Source organism: Pipra filicauda, unplaced genomic scaffold (genome assembly GCF_003945595.2).
Source record: "Pipra filicauda isolate LSUMZ 115617 unplaced genomic scaffold, ASM394559v2 scaffold216_size1298047_pilon, whole genome shotgun sequence".
Taxonomy (NCBI): domain Eukaryota; kingdom Metazoa; phylum Chordata; class Aves; order Passeriformes; family Pipridae; genus Pipra; species Pipra filicauda.
The window spans coordinates 541028-559821 of NW_024104328.1; the positions used below are offsets into that span (position 1 = coordinate 541028).

The window sequence follows — 18794 nt, forward strand, 5'->3', positions numbered from 1 at the left end:
TGATAGACAGAATTACCACTGATGGCAGAAATGAATCATGCTGCCTGAGGTTGGCTGACTCTTGGTGATGATGTGGTTGACTTTCTGGCAACATGTTCAGCATGCTCTGTGCCCCCCAGCCAAACAGAATAACCTGGACAAAGCTAGTGAGCCAAATACATTGGAAAGAGAGATTCCAAAACGCAGAAGAACTCCTTCCAGTGGACATATGCACAGCCACAGGGGGAGCTAAACTTTGTCACTAGGTGGAATGTTCTGTGGATTGTTTTTTTTGGTGGTGTGCTTTTTTTTTTTTTTTTTTTTAATTCAAAAAGCTTGATGCTTTTCCACAGCTAGGCTAAGCTACCAACATTCCCCATAACAGATTATTTCTGATCCTATGACACTCGCTCCCATGCTTACTCTGGACAAGCATTAAGAAACTGATTCAGGTCAGAACTAACCAATTTGGCCATAAACTCCCAACATTTACTGTAGGTTAGTACCCAGTTCAGACACATCTTTGTAGACAGTCCTAAGTTTCTATAACCTCAACAGCTAAAGAAAAGAACTCTCTAGATGATTGATATCTCATGGGTTTATCTCTATTTCCCTTTAGGAACCTGCTTCCCATTTAGGCTTTTTATTTCAACTGGCAATTTAATGAACTTGGCATGAGCTGAAGAATTCATTATCAGTTTTTAAAACAATTTAGCATGAAATTTCATGCAGTAAGTTATCGCTTAAGGAATTGACTTTGAGAGTGTCAAATATAAAAATTAATTGAGCCAAATACAGAGTAGACAATATTGTGCCTTGTAGGTATTTTTAATGCAGATGAGCATATTATGGTGACAATGAAGTCTTCTACTGATCACCACAGTAATCTGCATCACAATCAGGAAAGTGACACACACATGAGTTCCAGTCAAAAGGAAAGATTTCCAATGTATTTTTAAAGAAACTTTTCCTTCCTCGGGATACATGCTAAATCAATCCAACAATACTGCTGATAAAATTATGGCTTAATCCACTTGGCAGCAAAATGGTCAAGTGACATGAAAAAGACTCAAGCCTGGAAATTATTGACAACAATACCCTACTCTTCAGAGAATTTTTAACATTAATTTATCTGTAAGATGCAAGTGTTTTTCTAAAGGAAATGTACTTTATGTAAAAGAAAAAAGGTAGTCCACCAACTGAAAGAAAACATTTATTGAATCAAAGTCAATACTTTCCTTTTAATATCTACAAGCCAACACTGAACTGACTTTATTCAAGAATGAACACAATGTACAAAAAAAGTATGTCTGTTATAAAAATATGTCAATTCTTTTTCCTGGCTTTTGAGCTGAAAACATTTTGGCAAGTGCAAGATAGGTTTGGCAAGCAAATTTAAGCTGCTATTACCAGTAACAAAGATCAAATAATTTTGAAATAATTTTGTAGTATAATTAAGAGTCATTGATAAAGTGGCATTGGAAATATTAACCCCTAAAAAAAAAAAATATATCACTGCACTGCCATGTGTTTATGCAGCCAGACAACTGAACATCTCGATCTTCTGTCATCAGGAATCAGTACCTTTATCAGTGAACACTATCCAACCTAATTTGAACTATTCAACCAGATAAGTGACATCTACCACTGAAATACAACTTAGGGAAGGCAAACTACCTCCATGGCCAACGTATTTTACGTGTTGTTTATGAACAGAGAGAGGAGATTAGGTAGGTTCAGAAATGTTTAAATCAACCAGACAGCTGTTGCGATGTGAAATCAGGGAAATGATGGAAATAGAATAAAAAAATCATTTATGACAACAATCTACATGCATGTTTGCATATAAAAATGGATCTGATTGAGCTCAGTAATGCCTTATTGGATGGGATGTTTTTGGGTTTCTTTTCACATTAAAATTTCATGTAAGCAGGACTCAAATCTTCGACGCCTCTCAAACCACCAACAAGGAGCAAAAAAAGGGACCATTTACAGAGACAATCCGAAAACAGTGCAGTATTAAAATGCAGTTTCACAACATACAAAAGAAACATGCTTCGGAACCTGAGCAAAAGGCAATTTACTGACTTAATAAAAAGTCACCCTGTGTGTTGTTTTCATTGGCACCTGTTCTGCCAGATCAGTATGTTGCTCTTAGCAACTTCCATGGCCCCTAAATATTCAGTACACAGAAACTGCCAACTACTTAGAAAGGTCTACTAAACTTTTCAGCTAATATTGCAGGCAGTCTGACATGCTGCTACTGGAAATGACCGTACAGCTTAAAATTAAGAAGAACTGTAGAAAGAAAAAGAAGCAGCCAAACATGTTGCTCTTCTTTTTAAATAGACTAAAGCAATCCCACAACACTTAGATACGGTACTACACTGGTTTACAGTCTCAAGGTCAGCTCTTTCAAAATAAATATACCGAACATTTACAACAAATGCCTCATGAATGCAAGTTCTCTCTTTATTATTTCAAGGCCAGTTGTGTGAAAACTAAAATAAAGACATAACTCTGAAGCAGCTAAGTTACAAGTCCTTTTTCAGAAACAGGCATGACTTGGTGCCACAGCAAAATTTTTCACATCTGCAGTAAGCAATTTTTTTTTTTCTCTTTTAGCACCAAGCAGGCCACCATACAAAGCAACCTCACAAAGCATGCGGTCATCTACTCTGTTGATTTTGTACGAAATAATTACTTGTGCTTGCAAGGTCCCAGACCTTTCAAAAATGGGTGTCAACATCAGGTGATTGAAGACATTAATAGAAACTCATTCATTTCTAAATTACTCGAGTGGAGGGAAAAAGATTAAAACACTATAAAGCAACACGGTGTTGTGCATTAGTATCTGTGAGGAATGAGGAAAGCTAAGGTTGGTGCTTTAATTTGCCTTAAAACAAACAAAAAAGTGAAAACCAATCCTAAACAGCTCTACATCCATGATACTGGTAGAGGCCAATGCGTGCATGCCACTGAAAGGCACAGTTGGACCAATCTGATAAATGGCATCATCAGAGCAAAACAGCAACTTTTCACTGGACTAATCACAAAGGGTGAACAATGAGCCATCACTTCTCTTGTCATGAGCACAGAAAGCAGTCACCAAGGCAAAAGAGAGGACACAGGAAAGAAGACACAGGAATTCACATAAACCTGAAAGACAGAAAACACGTTATTAAACCGAGTTTTGAGCATTCTGAGTAACAATTTTCCAACTGTAACGCTGCTATTCATTGATTTAACACCATACATTTTATGGAACCATTGCAAAATCCCTAATCATATACTAGCATACCTCTGAGATGATTTGTTTTACAACTAACTTCACTTGCAAAGATTAGTCTACAATATCATTTTTGGTTAAAACAGGCTTAAGGACAGACTGATATAGTCAGAACAATCTCTTGTTCATTGTGTAAAGAAATTAGCACATTTACACACTATCAAATTTTTTACTCAGAAATAGATTTTAAAATTGGTCATCATAAAGACACAGCTTTTTATAGGCAGCTAATTATGGAGTCGCATGATTGTTTTTCCTACTACTCTAACAGTGCCTAAAAAACAGAGTGCAATACTTACTGGAAAAGTATCCCCAAGGTTATCCTGCCTTCGTATCTACAAGCTGCATCTGAACATTTGCAGACATGCCACCTCCATAGCCTCCCTTGGATTGCATTTGGTTCTGAATTGAGCTGACCTGGAGACAGAATGGAAAAGGGGAGCAGAGGAAAGAAGAAAGACAGTGAGCTGTGGCATCTTCTTGCTTCCAATTTTGTTTCTTCTTGTAGGTTTAGTTTTCAAGTGCTCCTTTAACAGTACAGCTACATTACTTTTGCATGAAGGTATGTGCAGCAAAGGCTCGCTGGAATTGTAACATCTGCACATAGCTCAGCAGGAGAGATGGAAGAACTGGTGCTGAGGCAGAAGTTTTTCCTCTCTCCCAAAGAAAAGTGGCTGATTCAGGCTTTCACTGACCCACTTGATGAATCAAAAAAATAAATATAAAAAAATTCAAATATCTTACTGGCATTGACTCCACCTTGCAAACTATAATTCATCTTGTTATATGGAAAATGTTCTTTGGCAAGTATGATAAACCAGAGAAGTTAACACCATTATGTTAAAAATATAACAGACAACTTTCAAATATCTGGATAGCATCTGCACTGTACAGCTAATTTCAGATTATTGAAATAGGGATAAAACAGGACTTTCTAAATCAAAAAGGACCTTTTTGTTTGTGGAATGTTTTTGATTTATCTATTTATGTAACAGCACACAATGCTTTCATTGATTGCTACTGTTCCTTTAAATGGAAGGGCATTTATTATTCAAATCATAGTCAATCTGAACTTCCCTGAAAATAGCTTATTTGAGAGTATTTTTGCCGGGTGCAAATAAATACATAAAGACATGCCCTTCATGACCCCAGGACATGCATATCCCAACTATGACTTGCACTGCCTCTATCAACAAAAAAAAAAAGAAAAAGGGAATCCATAGTTCTTTCCTGCTTGTGTTGCATGAGACAAAATAATCATGTCCAAGTGCCTGCAGGAAGATAACCAGAACCTTAAAGGTTTGGCCTTTTTCTCTCTGCACCCCAGAGCATACATAACAACCACACAATGGGCAGAAAACAGCATTCATGCAAGGCCACGCCTGCAGGGCACCACTTGCAATTATTTCATGTATGCTCCTTAGCAGAGACCTAAAATCATCACTGGAAAGCTGTATTAAAACAGCACAGGAGGAATATTTCCAAGTAGCTTGCACAATATTTTCCCTGTCTACAAAGACAAAAGAAGTACATCTTTTTTTTTTTTTTTTCCCACAGCACAGCAAAACACAAGCACACATAAAATGAATCTGCAGAACTCTCTTCCACACAGTTTTTCAAACCTGTGTGATGAAAGAGCCTGGTTTTTTTGATCTTCATCTTCAACAGCATGGCATACTGCAATGCTATGCAAAAGGTTGTGTTTTTACGTATTTAAGCAGTGCAATGCAAACCCATCTTCTACCTTGGCCTTTTGCTAAAATAAGTGATACATCTGCAGCAAAGCAATATTACCACCCCGATTTTCTTCAGGGAAAAGCCAATACTCAGAGCCAATACTCTAGTGCATCTGACATCAGAGACCACAAATTCCGTAAGGAAGTGCGGAGAACTGCAATCATACTCATGGATGGGGACGTGTTTAATAACTTTCACATTTCACCAAGCTGCTCTTCTTCTTCACCAAGCATCTTCTGTTGCCCATTGAAACAAAGGAGTTTGACTTTAACAGTTTCTTTTTTTTCCTCAGAAAATGGTTAATCTACATGTAAATGCATTCAAAAGAGTGACTTCAGGACGTTTGTTAATTTCATCTCAATGAACCCTGCCTCCAGTGAAAAAGAACTAGGAAAGCCTCCAGGCCACATCACCTTTCAGGACTTTAAAATTTCTGAGAGCAGCAAATCAACACAAATTGCAAGGCTAAAGCGTAAATTTTTATGAGTACTTCTTCCAAAGGTTAGAATAATTTCCCTGGTTCCTGAGTCACACACATAAATGCTTGTGTTAGTGGGTAAGGAACTATCAGTCTAAAATGCAGAGGTTGTTGCACTTGAAGCAGAGAATGCAAGAAATTAAATTTGACTGCATTAACAGTTCCGTGGCTATTTTGTATATGAAAATCTTTGTAGGAGACATACAGTGTTAAAAACTCTGAACAAAAAGCATGTCTAACTACAGAAGCAGGTATATAGGGTGGTATTCTTCCTCAAGAACCCTCCTTTTGAGGCAATTTGAGCTGAAATCAAACTAATTTTTTATTCTTTCCCAAAGATGTCATTGCCTTTCTTTGATGATACATAACAGCAAGGTTCTTTTCTCTTATGTTTAATTTAGATGGGATAAGGATTTGGAAGGGAAAGAGAATTGCACCAATTAAAGATCATACAAACTGTTGTGCTGCTTATGTGTCTCATTAATTTCCTTCTTTCCTTTTCTTTCCCATCCTTTTAGAAATAGGAAATAGCACAGATGGACCTTGAGAAAGAAAACAATTGAAAACTACACAAAAATACATTAAATCAAAGACTAGACTGAAGAACATGAAGCAGAAGAAGAAAGTAGGAGATTTCACCACGGAGTATGAAACTAAAACAGGGAAGAAAGGGATTGGAATGAAAAAGAACCAGTGCACAGCGGGCTGCTGCTGTTTAAGTGTACCTTTGACAAAGGAATGAGGCACTCTACAGAGACAGCAAACAAAACAGCCAAATAACTCAGTAGTCAGAAAACTACTCACGCAAAATCATAAGGATATGTAATGAAGAATAACGCCGATGAAAAAAGCCACAGAGCAGACAGAAAGTGGATGAAGAAGCGAATTTATATGGGAAATTGTAATTAAATTGCAGGTATTTTCCTAGGGTATTTAGAAGAGAGATTCCTGAAGGAGCATAATCTCCACGCTACAAGTGAAAACTATGCAGCAGAAAAATATGTGGAGGTTAACGTTGCAGTCTTGGAAATTACACTGCAAAGAATGAACATGGAGAACACCACAGCAGAGGCAGAAAATAGGCAGTGTGAAAAAGTAGAGATTTGAGTTTCTGGAGCAAGAGAGGGGGAAAAAAATGCTAATTTTTTCATACAGATACTTTCTATCTGGGATCAGAAAAATCCCTCTGTCCACTGATGCACCACGTTATCCAAATGAAAAAAAAGTGAGAGAAAGAGCAAGTTATGAGCATTCAAAATGAAAAAGTCTATGCAGAGAGACAACAATAATTACGTACTATCTGGAGATAAACTGAAATGTCAGGCAAAGGTGAGGGCAAGCAGGGGGAAAGTGCGAGGTGAAAAAACAAAGCTTCGGGCAAGTGCCACAAACCTCACGAGGCAGCTCAGCTGTGAGAGTGAGGAAGGTTCCCCCAGGAAAGACAATAAATATTTTAAAAGCAAAAGCCATGCTTAAGAAAAAAAAAAGAAAACTGCTCAGTTTATTATCACTTTATTATTTCAATTTGAAATGCTTTAAATGTTAATGTAATACATTGGAACAAATAAGTAATTAGCTGTACCTAAATTCTATCAAGTTGAAGATGTTTGGCATTTAACTTGCTCACAGATGTTTAGGACAAATCACTTTCAGTCCACTATGTTGTTTCAGGGAAAATGTAGTGTATTGTTTGTTATGTCAAATTTTCTAGCTTTGCCCTTCCCCATTACATGCTGAGTTACAAAAGTTTTTGTCCAGTCTCAGTAAGATCAATTTAAACTAGTTGAAACTACAAATGACCTCACTTGCCTGCAATAACACCCTTCTCTTTACAGCTCTGCTCTCTATTCTGATACTTCTGACAGAGATTTTTCTTCTCTTTTGTCAACAAGTATTTTTCATCTCCAAACATGTTTTCCTTTAAAAAGGATTATTAAAGTCAAGACGTGTTTGTCACCATTATCTACATACAACCCTTTTCTATATATATTTGACCTTAAAAACAGATTGACATTGAACAGAAATTTGAAGCTGTGCAAGATAACTCTATTTCCATAATCATCATCTTACCCTCTGATTTTCACTTTCAGAGAGGAAGAAAATATTTCTTGTTCCTATCACCTACAGGAAGGCACAAAACCTCACCTGTGACATTGCTTCCTCTGGAAATAATTCACACTGCAAAGAAGGCTACAGAATATAGAAAAACCTCAACAAGAACACACACACACAAAAAATGTGTTTGCACTACAAACCAATGTAAGCTAGAGTTTTACATGAACTATATTTAAAACAGCTTAAAGCATTTAAGGCAGTAAACGTGGTCAGTTGTAAGACACAAAGTTTCCCATAAAATACTCTAGCATATTTTCAAATGTACCTCTATTTTGGTTCGCGCATGACGTCAGAATTAATTTTTAATTTAGAGAGTATTCTGCACAATTTATACAGCATCTAAAATGCGCTGTCAATAAATACAGGAATTAAAAAAATTATATTCCATATTCTTGAGTGCAACTGTTTGGGACTTGGAATTAAAACGCTAGCAGGTTGTTTCACACACGTTATAGTGGAAAGACTCATTGCTTCAGCAACAATATACATATACTGCTCCTATGTTCTGCTTAATATCAAATTATGTTCATCTGCTCACACTTACTGAATTCATCCCACTGAACAGATCTCCTGATCCTACATGAGCTGTGTGAACGAAGTTTGTTGGCTCCCCAATCATGCTCCGATCAATCCGTCGTCGCCTTTTCTGAAAGGAAGGTAAGGAAAGTATCCAACTGAGATTCATTGCAAAGGCAAAACCAGTGTGTGTCATAAATGCAGAAGTTAACCCTCTATAGGATATTGCATATACTGTAACATACTTCCATAGAGTCAAAAAGCAGGGACCAAATTCTGACGTTAACCAATTACACTGCTGTAACACTGTCCTTTGTTTTTACTTGGAGGATGTAAAGCAGATGTTGGACAAGCACTGATAGCACTCCTAACATTTAGGCCAACAAAACATTTGTAAATAACCTTACTAAATTCTGCAGTTTATTAACCAGTATTTGTGATGTTTCACGCAATAACTTCTGCCTATATTTGTATCTAAGTCATGGTAGGACAGATCGAATTTGAGGTTTAGTCATTCAAAACAAGAATCAAAGAACAAAGAGCATTAGAATAGCCCATGAAACCACTAACTTACAGAATTTCTGATTTGCATGCCATGGGCACTTATGCCACTATTTGTAATATACTTCATAGTGATGTTCAGAATAGTTCCTTGATTTTGATAAGGGTTAGTTGCATATCTTTACTGAACTCTGAAACCCCTATACACAAGACAACTTTCAGTCTGCATTCTAGAGTGTGACCTGAAGGGGTACACTGGGGTAGTAGGGCAAAATGTCAGATCAAGGGACTCTTCAGACTCCTGTACTGTGAGACAGAAGGCAAGAATTGCTTAACCTCTGCTTCTGATTTCTCCGAGTCACAGCTTTGTTTTTTATTAATATAATAACAAGCATATAAAAGAATTAGAGGCAGCAAAGGCTTCCTCTAATTAAACCTGCTTTGGTTACCTGCCTCCAGCTAAGCATTGCATCTAAAGGAACAAGACAGGAAAACCCTATCCTCCTTTCTTAGGCCAGAGCCAGAGGGTTGACACAGAGCAATCCATGCAGTGTGTAATCACCACGTGCCCATCACCTGAAAAATGCCTGTGCTTGGAAAAAATAAAATATCCATGAAGCATAGTATCAATATCTCAAGTTTTAGGCGTGTTGTACAAAACAGAGTGTAACATCTAAGAAACTACTTGAGCTCAGGTAAAATCTTCCCATCATCTTAAAGTCCATTCGGCCTCATTTTTACAGATCTCCATTTCTAATCTGCAATGAGACTGTAAGACCACACAGACACAAGACTCGAAGGTACATGTCTCATGAGTGGGCTAGCTGCTATTGAAACATAGCTACAGATTAAATCTTTATGAATCAGAGCCCACAACTATGAGAATACATCATGGGGTTTAGCCAGCAAGTACAAAACACATTTAGTCCTGTCCTGCACCTTTTCTCTATTACAAAACCAGATTTCAGTAGGTTTCAGCACCTTATTGCATCATATATATAGCTGGGATGAGGAGGAACACATAAAATTCTCCCACAGAAATAGCTAACTGCAATGACTGCTCATCTGACATGTTCAGGAGCATCTCTACCAGGTATGAGACTATTTGGAGCTCACACTGCTGTATTTACACAATCTACTACTGTCATATGCTGTGCCACTGACACAGAAAGAAGATCTAGAGAGCTGCAACAGAAACACTTAAAATAGTTTCAGGTCTGTGGTAGACATCCTTCTCCTTTTCAAAAAATTAACAGTGAAATTTATATATCTAAACAATACATCCATGATTTCTTCGTTTCAGTAAAGTTTTGAAATGCAGGGTCTTGATACAGACAAAAATGCAGACAAACCCAAGGATTTTCAATTTCTTTTTCTTGTTTTTGCGTTTTGCAAACAATCAAACTCTTTCTTCGGGCAACTTGACTTATTTTCCTCCTTGTTGTTAAGGTCACTGGCATACCAGTAACAGGCTCAGAGTGCTGGATCTTCTGAATCACTGTAAATGATTCTCCACTAATCATCAGCTAGTCAACCAGTAACCACTAGTTACACTGCACTGTCATAAAACCATGTTTCTTATTTCAAGTGAGTTCCTTATCAGAGGCCATCAGTCTGTTACACCCCAGCATGTGCCCACTGATGCGAGCCCAATGAAGCAATGGAACAGCTTTTAAGTGCTCTGCTGTATTAAAACCACAAAGTAGTTCACTCTGAAAGCAAATAAAAAGTAGTTTGGGGTTTGTTTTTGGTTTGTTTTGGTTTTTTTTTTATCCTTTTTGAGCACCCAGTTTGCATTTACATTACTGTTTCAGCTTGGATCACGAGAATGCTTTTGAAACAACTTTACCAGTCCGCACTTGCCACAATTCAATTTTAATTTCATACTAATCTTGGGGTGTACAAATTAGACTTTTTTTTTGGATGAAGCCGAACTAGAAGATTAACTGATGCCCTCCCATTGCTAACAGACATTGAGCCCAGTGAACCAGGTGAGCCAGTCTGGAGCAGATGACAAAAGACATGTACTGCATGTCATGGTTCCCCAACACCAAGTGTTCTGCTCTCCTACCAGGGTGTGCCATTTCTAGAGACCCAGTCTCAGCCAAAACCAAACTGACCAATTAGGATGCTTAAAGGGACATGGGAAACACTGTAAACAGTCATCCCTTTGTGAGGAATGTAACACAGAGGAAAGCAGTATGGGAACGTACCCAGAAAGGCTACAGAGCTTTTACAGAGGACACCATAAACATAAGTTTTGCCAGGATTTTGTTGTGAAGTTGTATTTTCTGAGTCCCTGTACCTGTAGGAATACATGCAATACCACTGTTCTATTAACAGTAAGAATTAACACACAAGATGGATTCTGTGGTAAATTTAATTTGAAAGAGGCTGAGAAGCAGTTCATCTCCTACTTAGGAAGAAATTAAATGTACAATTATGCTCATTGCCCTCTGTTTATCGTTTGTGTCTCTCCATAAGTCACGAATCTGCCTGTGTGATTGATTTGTTGTGGTGGAGGACTGATTTAGGTTGTGTTCTGGGAGTTAAAAATACTGTTCTTGGGAACTGGCCACTGTCTTCTGCAGAGCCACCAGCAGCTGTGGCTGACCAGCTGAGATAATCTGGGGCCACTTTCAGGAGGGGAAGACTTATAAAATACTCTGTGTTAAAAAAAAAATAAATAAAATACTGACAGAGCCTAGCAAAATTTAATCCTGCTAACCTTCACCCACGTCCTAAACTCCACTTGGTATCATACCATAAATAATTAGCCACTCACTCAGTAATGAGTAAATAATGAGATCTCACCATGAAGATAATCTATAAAAAAACCTAATGCTTGTGATGCTAGTGCAAAGAACTTTAACATACACACACCCCCCTGAACATTTGTATCATCTATAGGTTTGTTTTCAATACATTTCTGACAGAACAAATGTATGCCTCAGCTCTGTCAGTCTGACTGCAATGAGACCATGTGTCCTGTATCTGTGTTCCTTGTGGATTTTTTTTCTTAGCAGGGGGGAAATAGAAGGAAGTTCATATTATGGTTAGCTAACTTATCTGTTATCTTTCTTGTCAGTTTGGATCAAGTTACTGAACCATTTAGCATCAATGGGCAAAAAGGTTTAAAATTTATATTGAAGTATATGAATTTTTTTTTCCTCTTTGCCTTGTCTCAAGGCATTTACCCCTTTACAAAGGGGGCAAGGAGCACAACAAAGACAAGATGAAAAGACCAGTAAAAGGATCCTGGAAGTGGTATATGAACTATTATCATTTAATGACTTTACTCAGTTTGTTCCCTTGACAAAGAACTGCAGAACCTGGATTGCAAAGCACATACCAGGTAATATTTACACCATGAAAAGCAGAACAAATCTTTAAACAGAAGAAGAGATGCAGATTTGTGTGTTAAACGTCTGAAAGGAATGGAAGCAATCTGAGGAGCTGTGCTTTGAACATATACTAAATGCAATGAAACAGGATCAGATTTAGGTTCCCACAGAAATGAAGTAAAAATTGATCATTTCTATTTTTAACCTGCAAGCGATGCTTTGCACCCACTACTTCCTTCAAAGTGCCAGATCAGAATTCAGACAGCCACCAACAGTTGCATCACACAATTTATTTTAACCCCATAAGTGTCTTGAAACTATAAACCATTTTAAGCCTTTGCCTAAAAAGTAAATATAATTATATCATGTATTGATCCTGCCCTTCAGCAAAGACACAAACATTTTACTGAAACACTGTTTTTCGTAGTTCAAAGGACTACTTATGGCAAAAAAATTCAAAACTGTAATTTGTTTCTTTAAACCAACGATTGTCACTGGTGGGCCCAGAGGTATGTAAAATTTAATTTTTTAATTTTTATTCCCCTCTACTTTTGGCTTTCAGGGAAGAAGTGATCTTTTGTCACTATCTCCAAATTTTGCCCAGTGGTTGGGCTGTGCTTCTCTAGCTCAAGCCACTTCACAAGTGATGGCAAGAGTTCTGAACTACACAAGTTCTCTGCCTGTATATATACACATATGAACAACACAAGTTTTGGAATTTTTTCCCCTTTGCACAGCTATGCATCTCTCTCTGCTCTTCATGAGAGGCCCTCTCAGAAAAAAAAGAAAAAGACAAGACATGCAGAGTAAAATCACAGTCTCAAACACATCAAAAAACTATTTTAAGTGATGTCACTTAGATCCTAGGAGGCTGATAATTACTTTTCTGGAAGATGTTAAAACTTGAAGTTGCAAATCAAGCCAAACAGAATATCATACAAAGGTACTCCAAAGTCAAGTGCCAACCCACATGCATTGGGAGTCAAAAGCAAAGAAATCTGTTTAGCTGGCAGAAGAGCACGTTCTGCTAAACGTACACCAGACTTTTTATAAAATAGCTGGTAGAAACGTGTTACAAATCCGAGTGTAAGTGACACACGGCACTGCAAAGGATCCTGCAACACAAAAGCCTGAGTGCATTTTACCTGCAGAAGGCTCCATCTCAGCCCCAGTCAGCCCTCACATGAAAGTGGTATTGCAAGTGCAGACGAAGAATATGCACTCTAAGCATAAAGAGATCCATGGGGGAAACTCAAGAAATTCAGAGGGGATGATAAGTTATTACCACGTTGTGAACACAGAGTTTCTGAAAACAATACTTCCTTATTAAAATTCACGCATATGGCATTTTTCTCCTATCACCTACCCATTTAATTTATCTCCGCTTTGCAAACAAGAAAACCTGCCAACTCTTTTTTTCCCCCCACACAGCAATGCTCTTTATCCAGCTGTATGTTGTCCCGGGTTTTTATATCTTAGGATCTCAGTAAACTGCAAGAAACCAGGCAACAGAATACCTGCTGCCCTCAGCATCCACGTGAGCAAGCTGTGGCAGTGGCAGGCTGGATCTTTGCACCTCACATTTAGAATGACAAAATTTGGTATTTAAGTCACAAGTAGCAAATCTCTGTTTTAATCACTCCTCTCTAAAACTGACACAGACACAGCCGTGCTTCTATGGAGCAGAACTTTAACTGTTACTTATTAATATCATCAACACACCGCAAGGAAAGGATAACTTTCCTGCTGCCAACTTTGTAGAAGTTATCCAAACTTTATGTGTAATTTCTAATGACATTTTATAGATGTAGCTTTGTCCCGGTTTGTATGCAGTAAAAATACATTCTACAGAACATATTTATGTATTACATAAATTATATCAGTATATAATGCATTTCAAGGCATTTTTTTCAGTCCTGTCATATTTATCTGTGTTCCAAAAACCGTAAGGGCACAGTAAAATATATTAGAAAGGAAATAGCATGCTGATATGTTCTATTTAGTCTAATTTTGTTCAAAGTGCTTCCAACCAGATCCAAGTCAACATGAAGTGATCCAGATATAAAACAGCAAGTGATGCACCTTCCTTATTTTAACCAAGTTTGTCTTGTCTCTCATTCTAATTATCTGTATAAGAGGAACTTTGGCCCAAATTTGTCATCATTTCTCCTTATTCTGCATGACACTTTCTATTATTTTTCATGACATATTATTTTGGCTTGATACATACAGAAGAAAAAACAACATTATGTGCCATGCTTTGGCACCTCAACTGATGCAGAGTAAAAGCATCAGCTTCCCAAGATTAATTTTGCAGCCTTGTATCAGTCTTTTCTCTAATTTCAGACTATTGAAAAGAAAAAAAAAATCTAAAAGGAGTGGAGACTGTGTAGAGCAAGATACTCTTAATATTCCACATTAGAGTGGGTTATGGCAGGAGCATCACCTGCTAGGATGGCCTTCAAGGAATCAGCAATGCTTACTGTTAGCTTGCAGACTCAGTAACCTAGCTAAGCCAAAAAATAGTTTTCCCCTTTTCTTGAAAGAATACTGTCATAAAACAGGCTTATCTCTGTTGGCAAAAGATAACTAAGGAACATTTAACTTCTCTCTGAAGCCTCATTCAAGACTTAATAAATTTACTTGCTAACTCCCCACTGGGAACAGAGAACTGAATGCTCAATCTGGACGCTATAAAGAGCTGCTTTGCAGAATGAGTTTCTGTGGTCAGAGGATGATCACTTAACATTTACTGCCTTCAAAAAGTTTCCTCTTTTAAAAGCAGAAAGGTGACTGTGCACTCGTAAGCACTAGAAAATTATGCAGCTTTTAAACTTATCTCCACAACATAAGGGTCAATTGTTCAGCCTGCCCAGTCACTGCTATCTCAGTCGTTACAATGGCATCAAATACAATAAGAAGAAATTCACTCTCTGGTATTTCTCCACAAGCTCGACTTTTAAGTAACAGTATAGTAATTTGAACATAACAAAATATTTAACAACATCATCTAATCCTTTGTTACACTAGGAGATCTAGCACTTTTACATCTTTCCATACTAAACCAATTCAAATCCCAAGCCCTCCTAAAAGAAAATAAATCCCAGTAAAGCCACCACAACTGCCATTCTTAGGGTAGACAGGGAATATGCAAACAAGGAATATACTCCTGGTTTTCCACTGTATCTGCATGATACATTTGTTTTCACCATATTTTGTTTTCACACTATATGAGTGTGAAAGACAGAGATAATATGGATATGATAGGGATTTTTTAAAATTAAATAGGAACTGTCAGGTTTATATGGAGGCTCACACCTACTGTGTTTGACTTTTCAGAAAAAAACCTCAAAGAGTAACCTTTTTTTTTGAGAATTTCTGCTGCTTTTTATTCTAGTGTTAATTTCAGCATTACCCAATGGAAAAGCAAACTCTTTTAATGTGCAGATTTACTCTCCAGGTTCTTTGTCACCAATCCAGATAGGTGTTTCATAACTCTTCCCTGAGGACAAAGTGATCTACTAAATGTTTCAGTGATACTACTCTCTGTTGAAAAGGAGCTGTTTGCTAGCTTTGTTTTCAAGAACTCAGCTGAAACTTCAAAAGCAGTGAAAGCCAAAGACAGAAAAAAAAAAAAAGCTAAGACAGAAATCTAAGGAAAGGATTTAATCAAAGTCAAGATAGTCAATCATTTCAAGACGGGGGATTTGGATGGTTAGAGGAGAAACTAAAAGAGAGAAAACATCCTTTGCTTTATTTTCCTTCTGTGATCTTTCTTACTTTTTATATCTGCTCTGCAAGAATACCAGCAGCAAAAGAGTCCCTGTGCTGTGGCACCCAGCTGATCCTCCACAGACTAACACAAAGGAAGGGCTAGGGACTTGCTCAGAATAGGAAGTATCACATCACCCTGTAGAGGGTGGCTTTCTGTCCTCCCACACACATGCTGTTCTGCTTCCAAAATAGTCTCATGTGCACAGGATGGCTGTTTGTCTCTCATAGCAAGCTGTGGTCTGAGTGACGTGTCTGGGTGCCCAATAGTGACCCATCAAAATTGCCTAAAAAGGCTGTAGGGTCTTTCACCAAACCCTGCATGAGGGGGCTGTAGGGGCAATGGTGTCCCTTGTATTTGTTTTTGTGCATTTAAGATGCATTTCTCCACACCTTCCTCCCTAATTAGGAACCTACAGGTTCATGTTAAAAACAAAAAAAACGTGTATGTGTATAAATCAGGAATGCTAATGCACTCCCATCTCGAGCAACTAGACCATCAGGTAGCAAGCTAACACTGTGAAACCAATGGCTGGACGTGTAATATCAGCATAAAGCCAGTGTGATATTTTCGAAGAAGAAAAGGCTGCACTCTCCCTAAACGTTTCTCTGAATACTGTATTTTCAATTTTTTTTCAGCTTTTTAAAATCTGTGAACTTACACTGCGAAGTCCAACTTTTGTATAGTGCTTGCAGTTTGTAGAGAAGCTGACGAAATTGAAGAGGCACCATACAGAGTAATGTTAAAATTCCAGAAAGCACTAGCATATGCTTAAAGTTTCGAACATTTAATTCCATTTTTTGAACCACGAAGTGACAATGACCATTTGAACCGCAGGAGCCCACATCCTCTCTGAACAAGCAGAGATGAAGGACTAGACCTGTAAGTTTCAAATGCTTCATGTCAGAAGGTCTGCTGCACAGAGAGAAGCACGGCTAAGATAATATGTGAGGCAAATTGAAATGCTGGCCACTCACCCCCTCCAAACAGCCACATTTCAGTGACAGATTTGTTCTAAAGCAGTAAGATGTGGTATCTAAGCCCAGCATAATGATCTGATCAGGGCTGTGATCTTCATCAACTGCAAAACACCAAAGCTGCTGCCCTTAACATCACATTTTCCTCAGTCTCCCACACGGGCGGTTTTGAGCAGATTGCCTGGAGACTCTTGTCTGATTCAGGATCTTACAAACTAAGGCTTCCTCAGAACAGATGCAGGAGGAAACCAGTACAGGTTTTCACGCCAGCTCTTAAGCAACAGTGACAAGTAGCAGGCGTCCAGCACACTGAGCTTTCATCAGGTTTCCAAAAATTCAGGATGTCTCATGACTTCTCTAGCTAAAGGAGTTAGGAAATGGAGATCCAGGACTGAAAAGATCTAAACTTTGAAATAATGTAAGCTGTTACAACTAGCATCTAATAAACTGATTATCAAATGGTCGCTGGATTTAGCTTTTGTGGCAAAATCACTTGGAATGAACTGGCTGACTGGAGTGGAAGTAAAAAGAACTACGAAATCTGATTGCTTTCTGAACTCCTTGGCAAAACAATTAGCAGTTCCATTCATATAGAGAAAAAAAAACAAAGGTAAAAGGAAAAAGAAGCTAACACGGCAGCAAAGCTGACTTTATCAAATCTTCCAGACTGATCTTATGTTCAACTTCACATCAAATTAATCTATTTCATAAACTAATACATCAAACTGGATTGCGTATTATCTCAAACAGCTCCTCTGCTTTTACAAAATTCAGCACCTTCTTGAATCTTTTGAAGTATAAGCTTTTTGATTTGTTTATACAATATTCTGTTGTATTATGATGATGTTAGTCATCATATGACAAAACTAGCAATTGTAGCCTATGTTTTCTAAATAAACAGGAAAAAATTGCCAGATGAGGTCAAATGACTCTGAAACACAATAGGTCTTTTAAGAAATGTGTTTAGCTCACGCATCAAAGGGAATTTGTTCCATTCCAGATGCTTAAACCAACTTTAAGTAACACAGTAAATCTGAATTCACTCCTTGTTATAACTTCTAAATACTCCTTTTAAAAATACACATCACTACAATTTTAGGATGACATTTAGAACTTTCAACTTGGCTGCCATTTTGTACCACAAAAATAATTCTTACTTATCTTTCTAATAATTTTAATTACTTTTGATGATTAATGTCTCTAACATAATTTAAAAAATAAAACATAAATTAAAAAAACTTGAAACATCTAAGATAATAATACTGGTTTTCTACTATCCCTCTCCAGCCTTCTAAGGCCTTTGTTGGTCTCCTTGTCTGTGATATTGGCTGTAGTATCTCAGCAAAGATCAGACTTTAACATCAATGTATTAATTCTTTCCTTACAGTTGCCTACCTGAATAACTTCCAATAGGTTAGCTGTTGCTTGGATCAAGTGCTTATTACCAGCCCACACAGCTGGAAACAAAGTTAATCACTGCTCCTTTGGAGTGAACCAGACCTGTGACACAGATAAAGGACAAGAATTCTGCTGTACAGGGCATAGAGAGACTGAAATAGTGGGTTTATTTCCCCTTAAGAAGAGAAGAGACATCTGCTTGTGGTCTTAATAGCTTTCCACTATCTAATAGGAGGGTACAGAAGACAGACAGACTTGAAGTTGCACAGTGACAGCCTGAGAATCCACAACCTGAAGCTACAACATAGAAAATACTGATTAAACAAATAAATACAATAAATAGTTATGTAGGTGGTCCAACACTGGACCGAGAAGTCCATCCTTTGAGATCCCCAGAACACAAACGGGCATGGCCCTGCAAAAACCAAGTCTAGCTGGTTCTGCCTTGAGCAAGTGCATTGCACTGGATGGTACCCAGAGGTGTCCTGTCACTCAGATTACTTTCCAAGTCTCTAACTTCAGATGGTGATGAAGAAAGCAGAGTGGGCTGGAATTGACTTTCCTGTATATTCTCCCCAGTAATCAAAACCATAACGACATAAAACAGTGGTTAAACAGATGGTGTAAAGACACACCACAGTACAAACTTTCTGGAAACTTCTGATAGCTTCTGATAAAAATTAAATCC

At 37.7% G+C, this 18794-nt stretch overlaps 1 protein-coding gene across 5 annotated transcripts in view; it reads right to left on the reverse strand.

Moving 5' to 3' along the window:
- Positions 1–1176: 1176 nt before the first annotated feature.
- Positions 1177–18794, reverse strand: part of CDC42SE2 (CDC42 small effector 2) — an 83172-nt gene continuing 65554 nt past the window's right edge. For all 5 annotated transcript variants that reach the window (XM_027714428.2, XM_027714423.2, XM_027714429.2 and 2 more), the window contains 3 exons: positions 8143–8244; positions 3568–3685; positions 1177–3138 (listed from right to left, as the gene is read on the reverse strand). In XM_027714428.2, the coding sequence (XP_027570229.1) occupies positions 3587–3685; positions 8143–8244 (201 nt within the window). In that variant the 3' untranslated portion in view covers positions 1177–3138; positions 3568–3586. The remainder of the gene's footprint in view (positions 3139–3567; positions 3686–8142; positions 8245–18794) is intronic.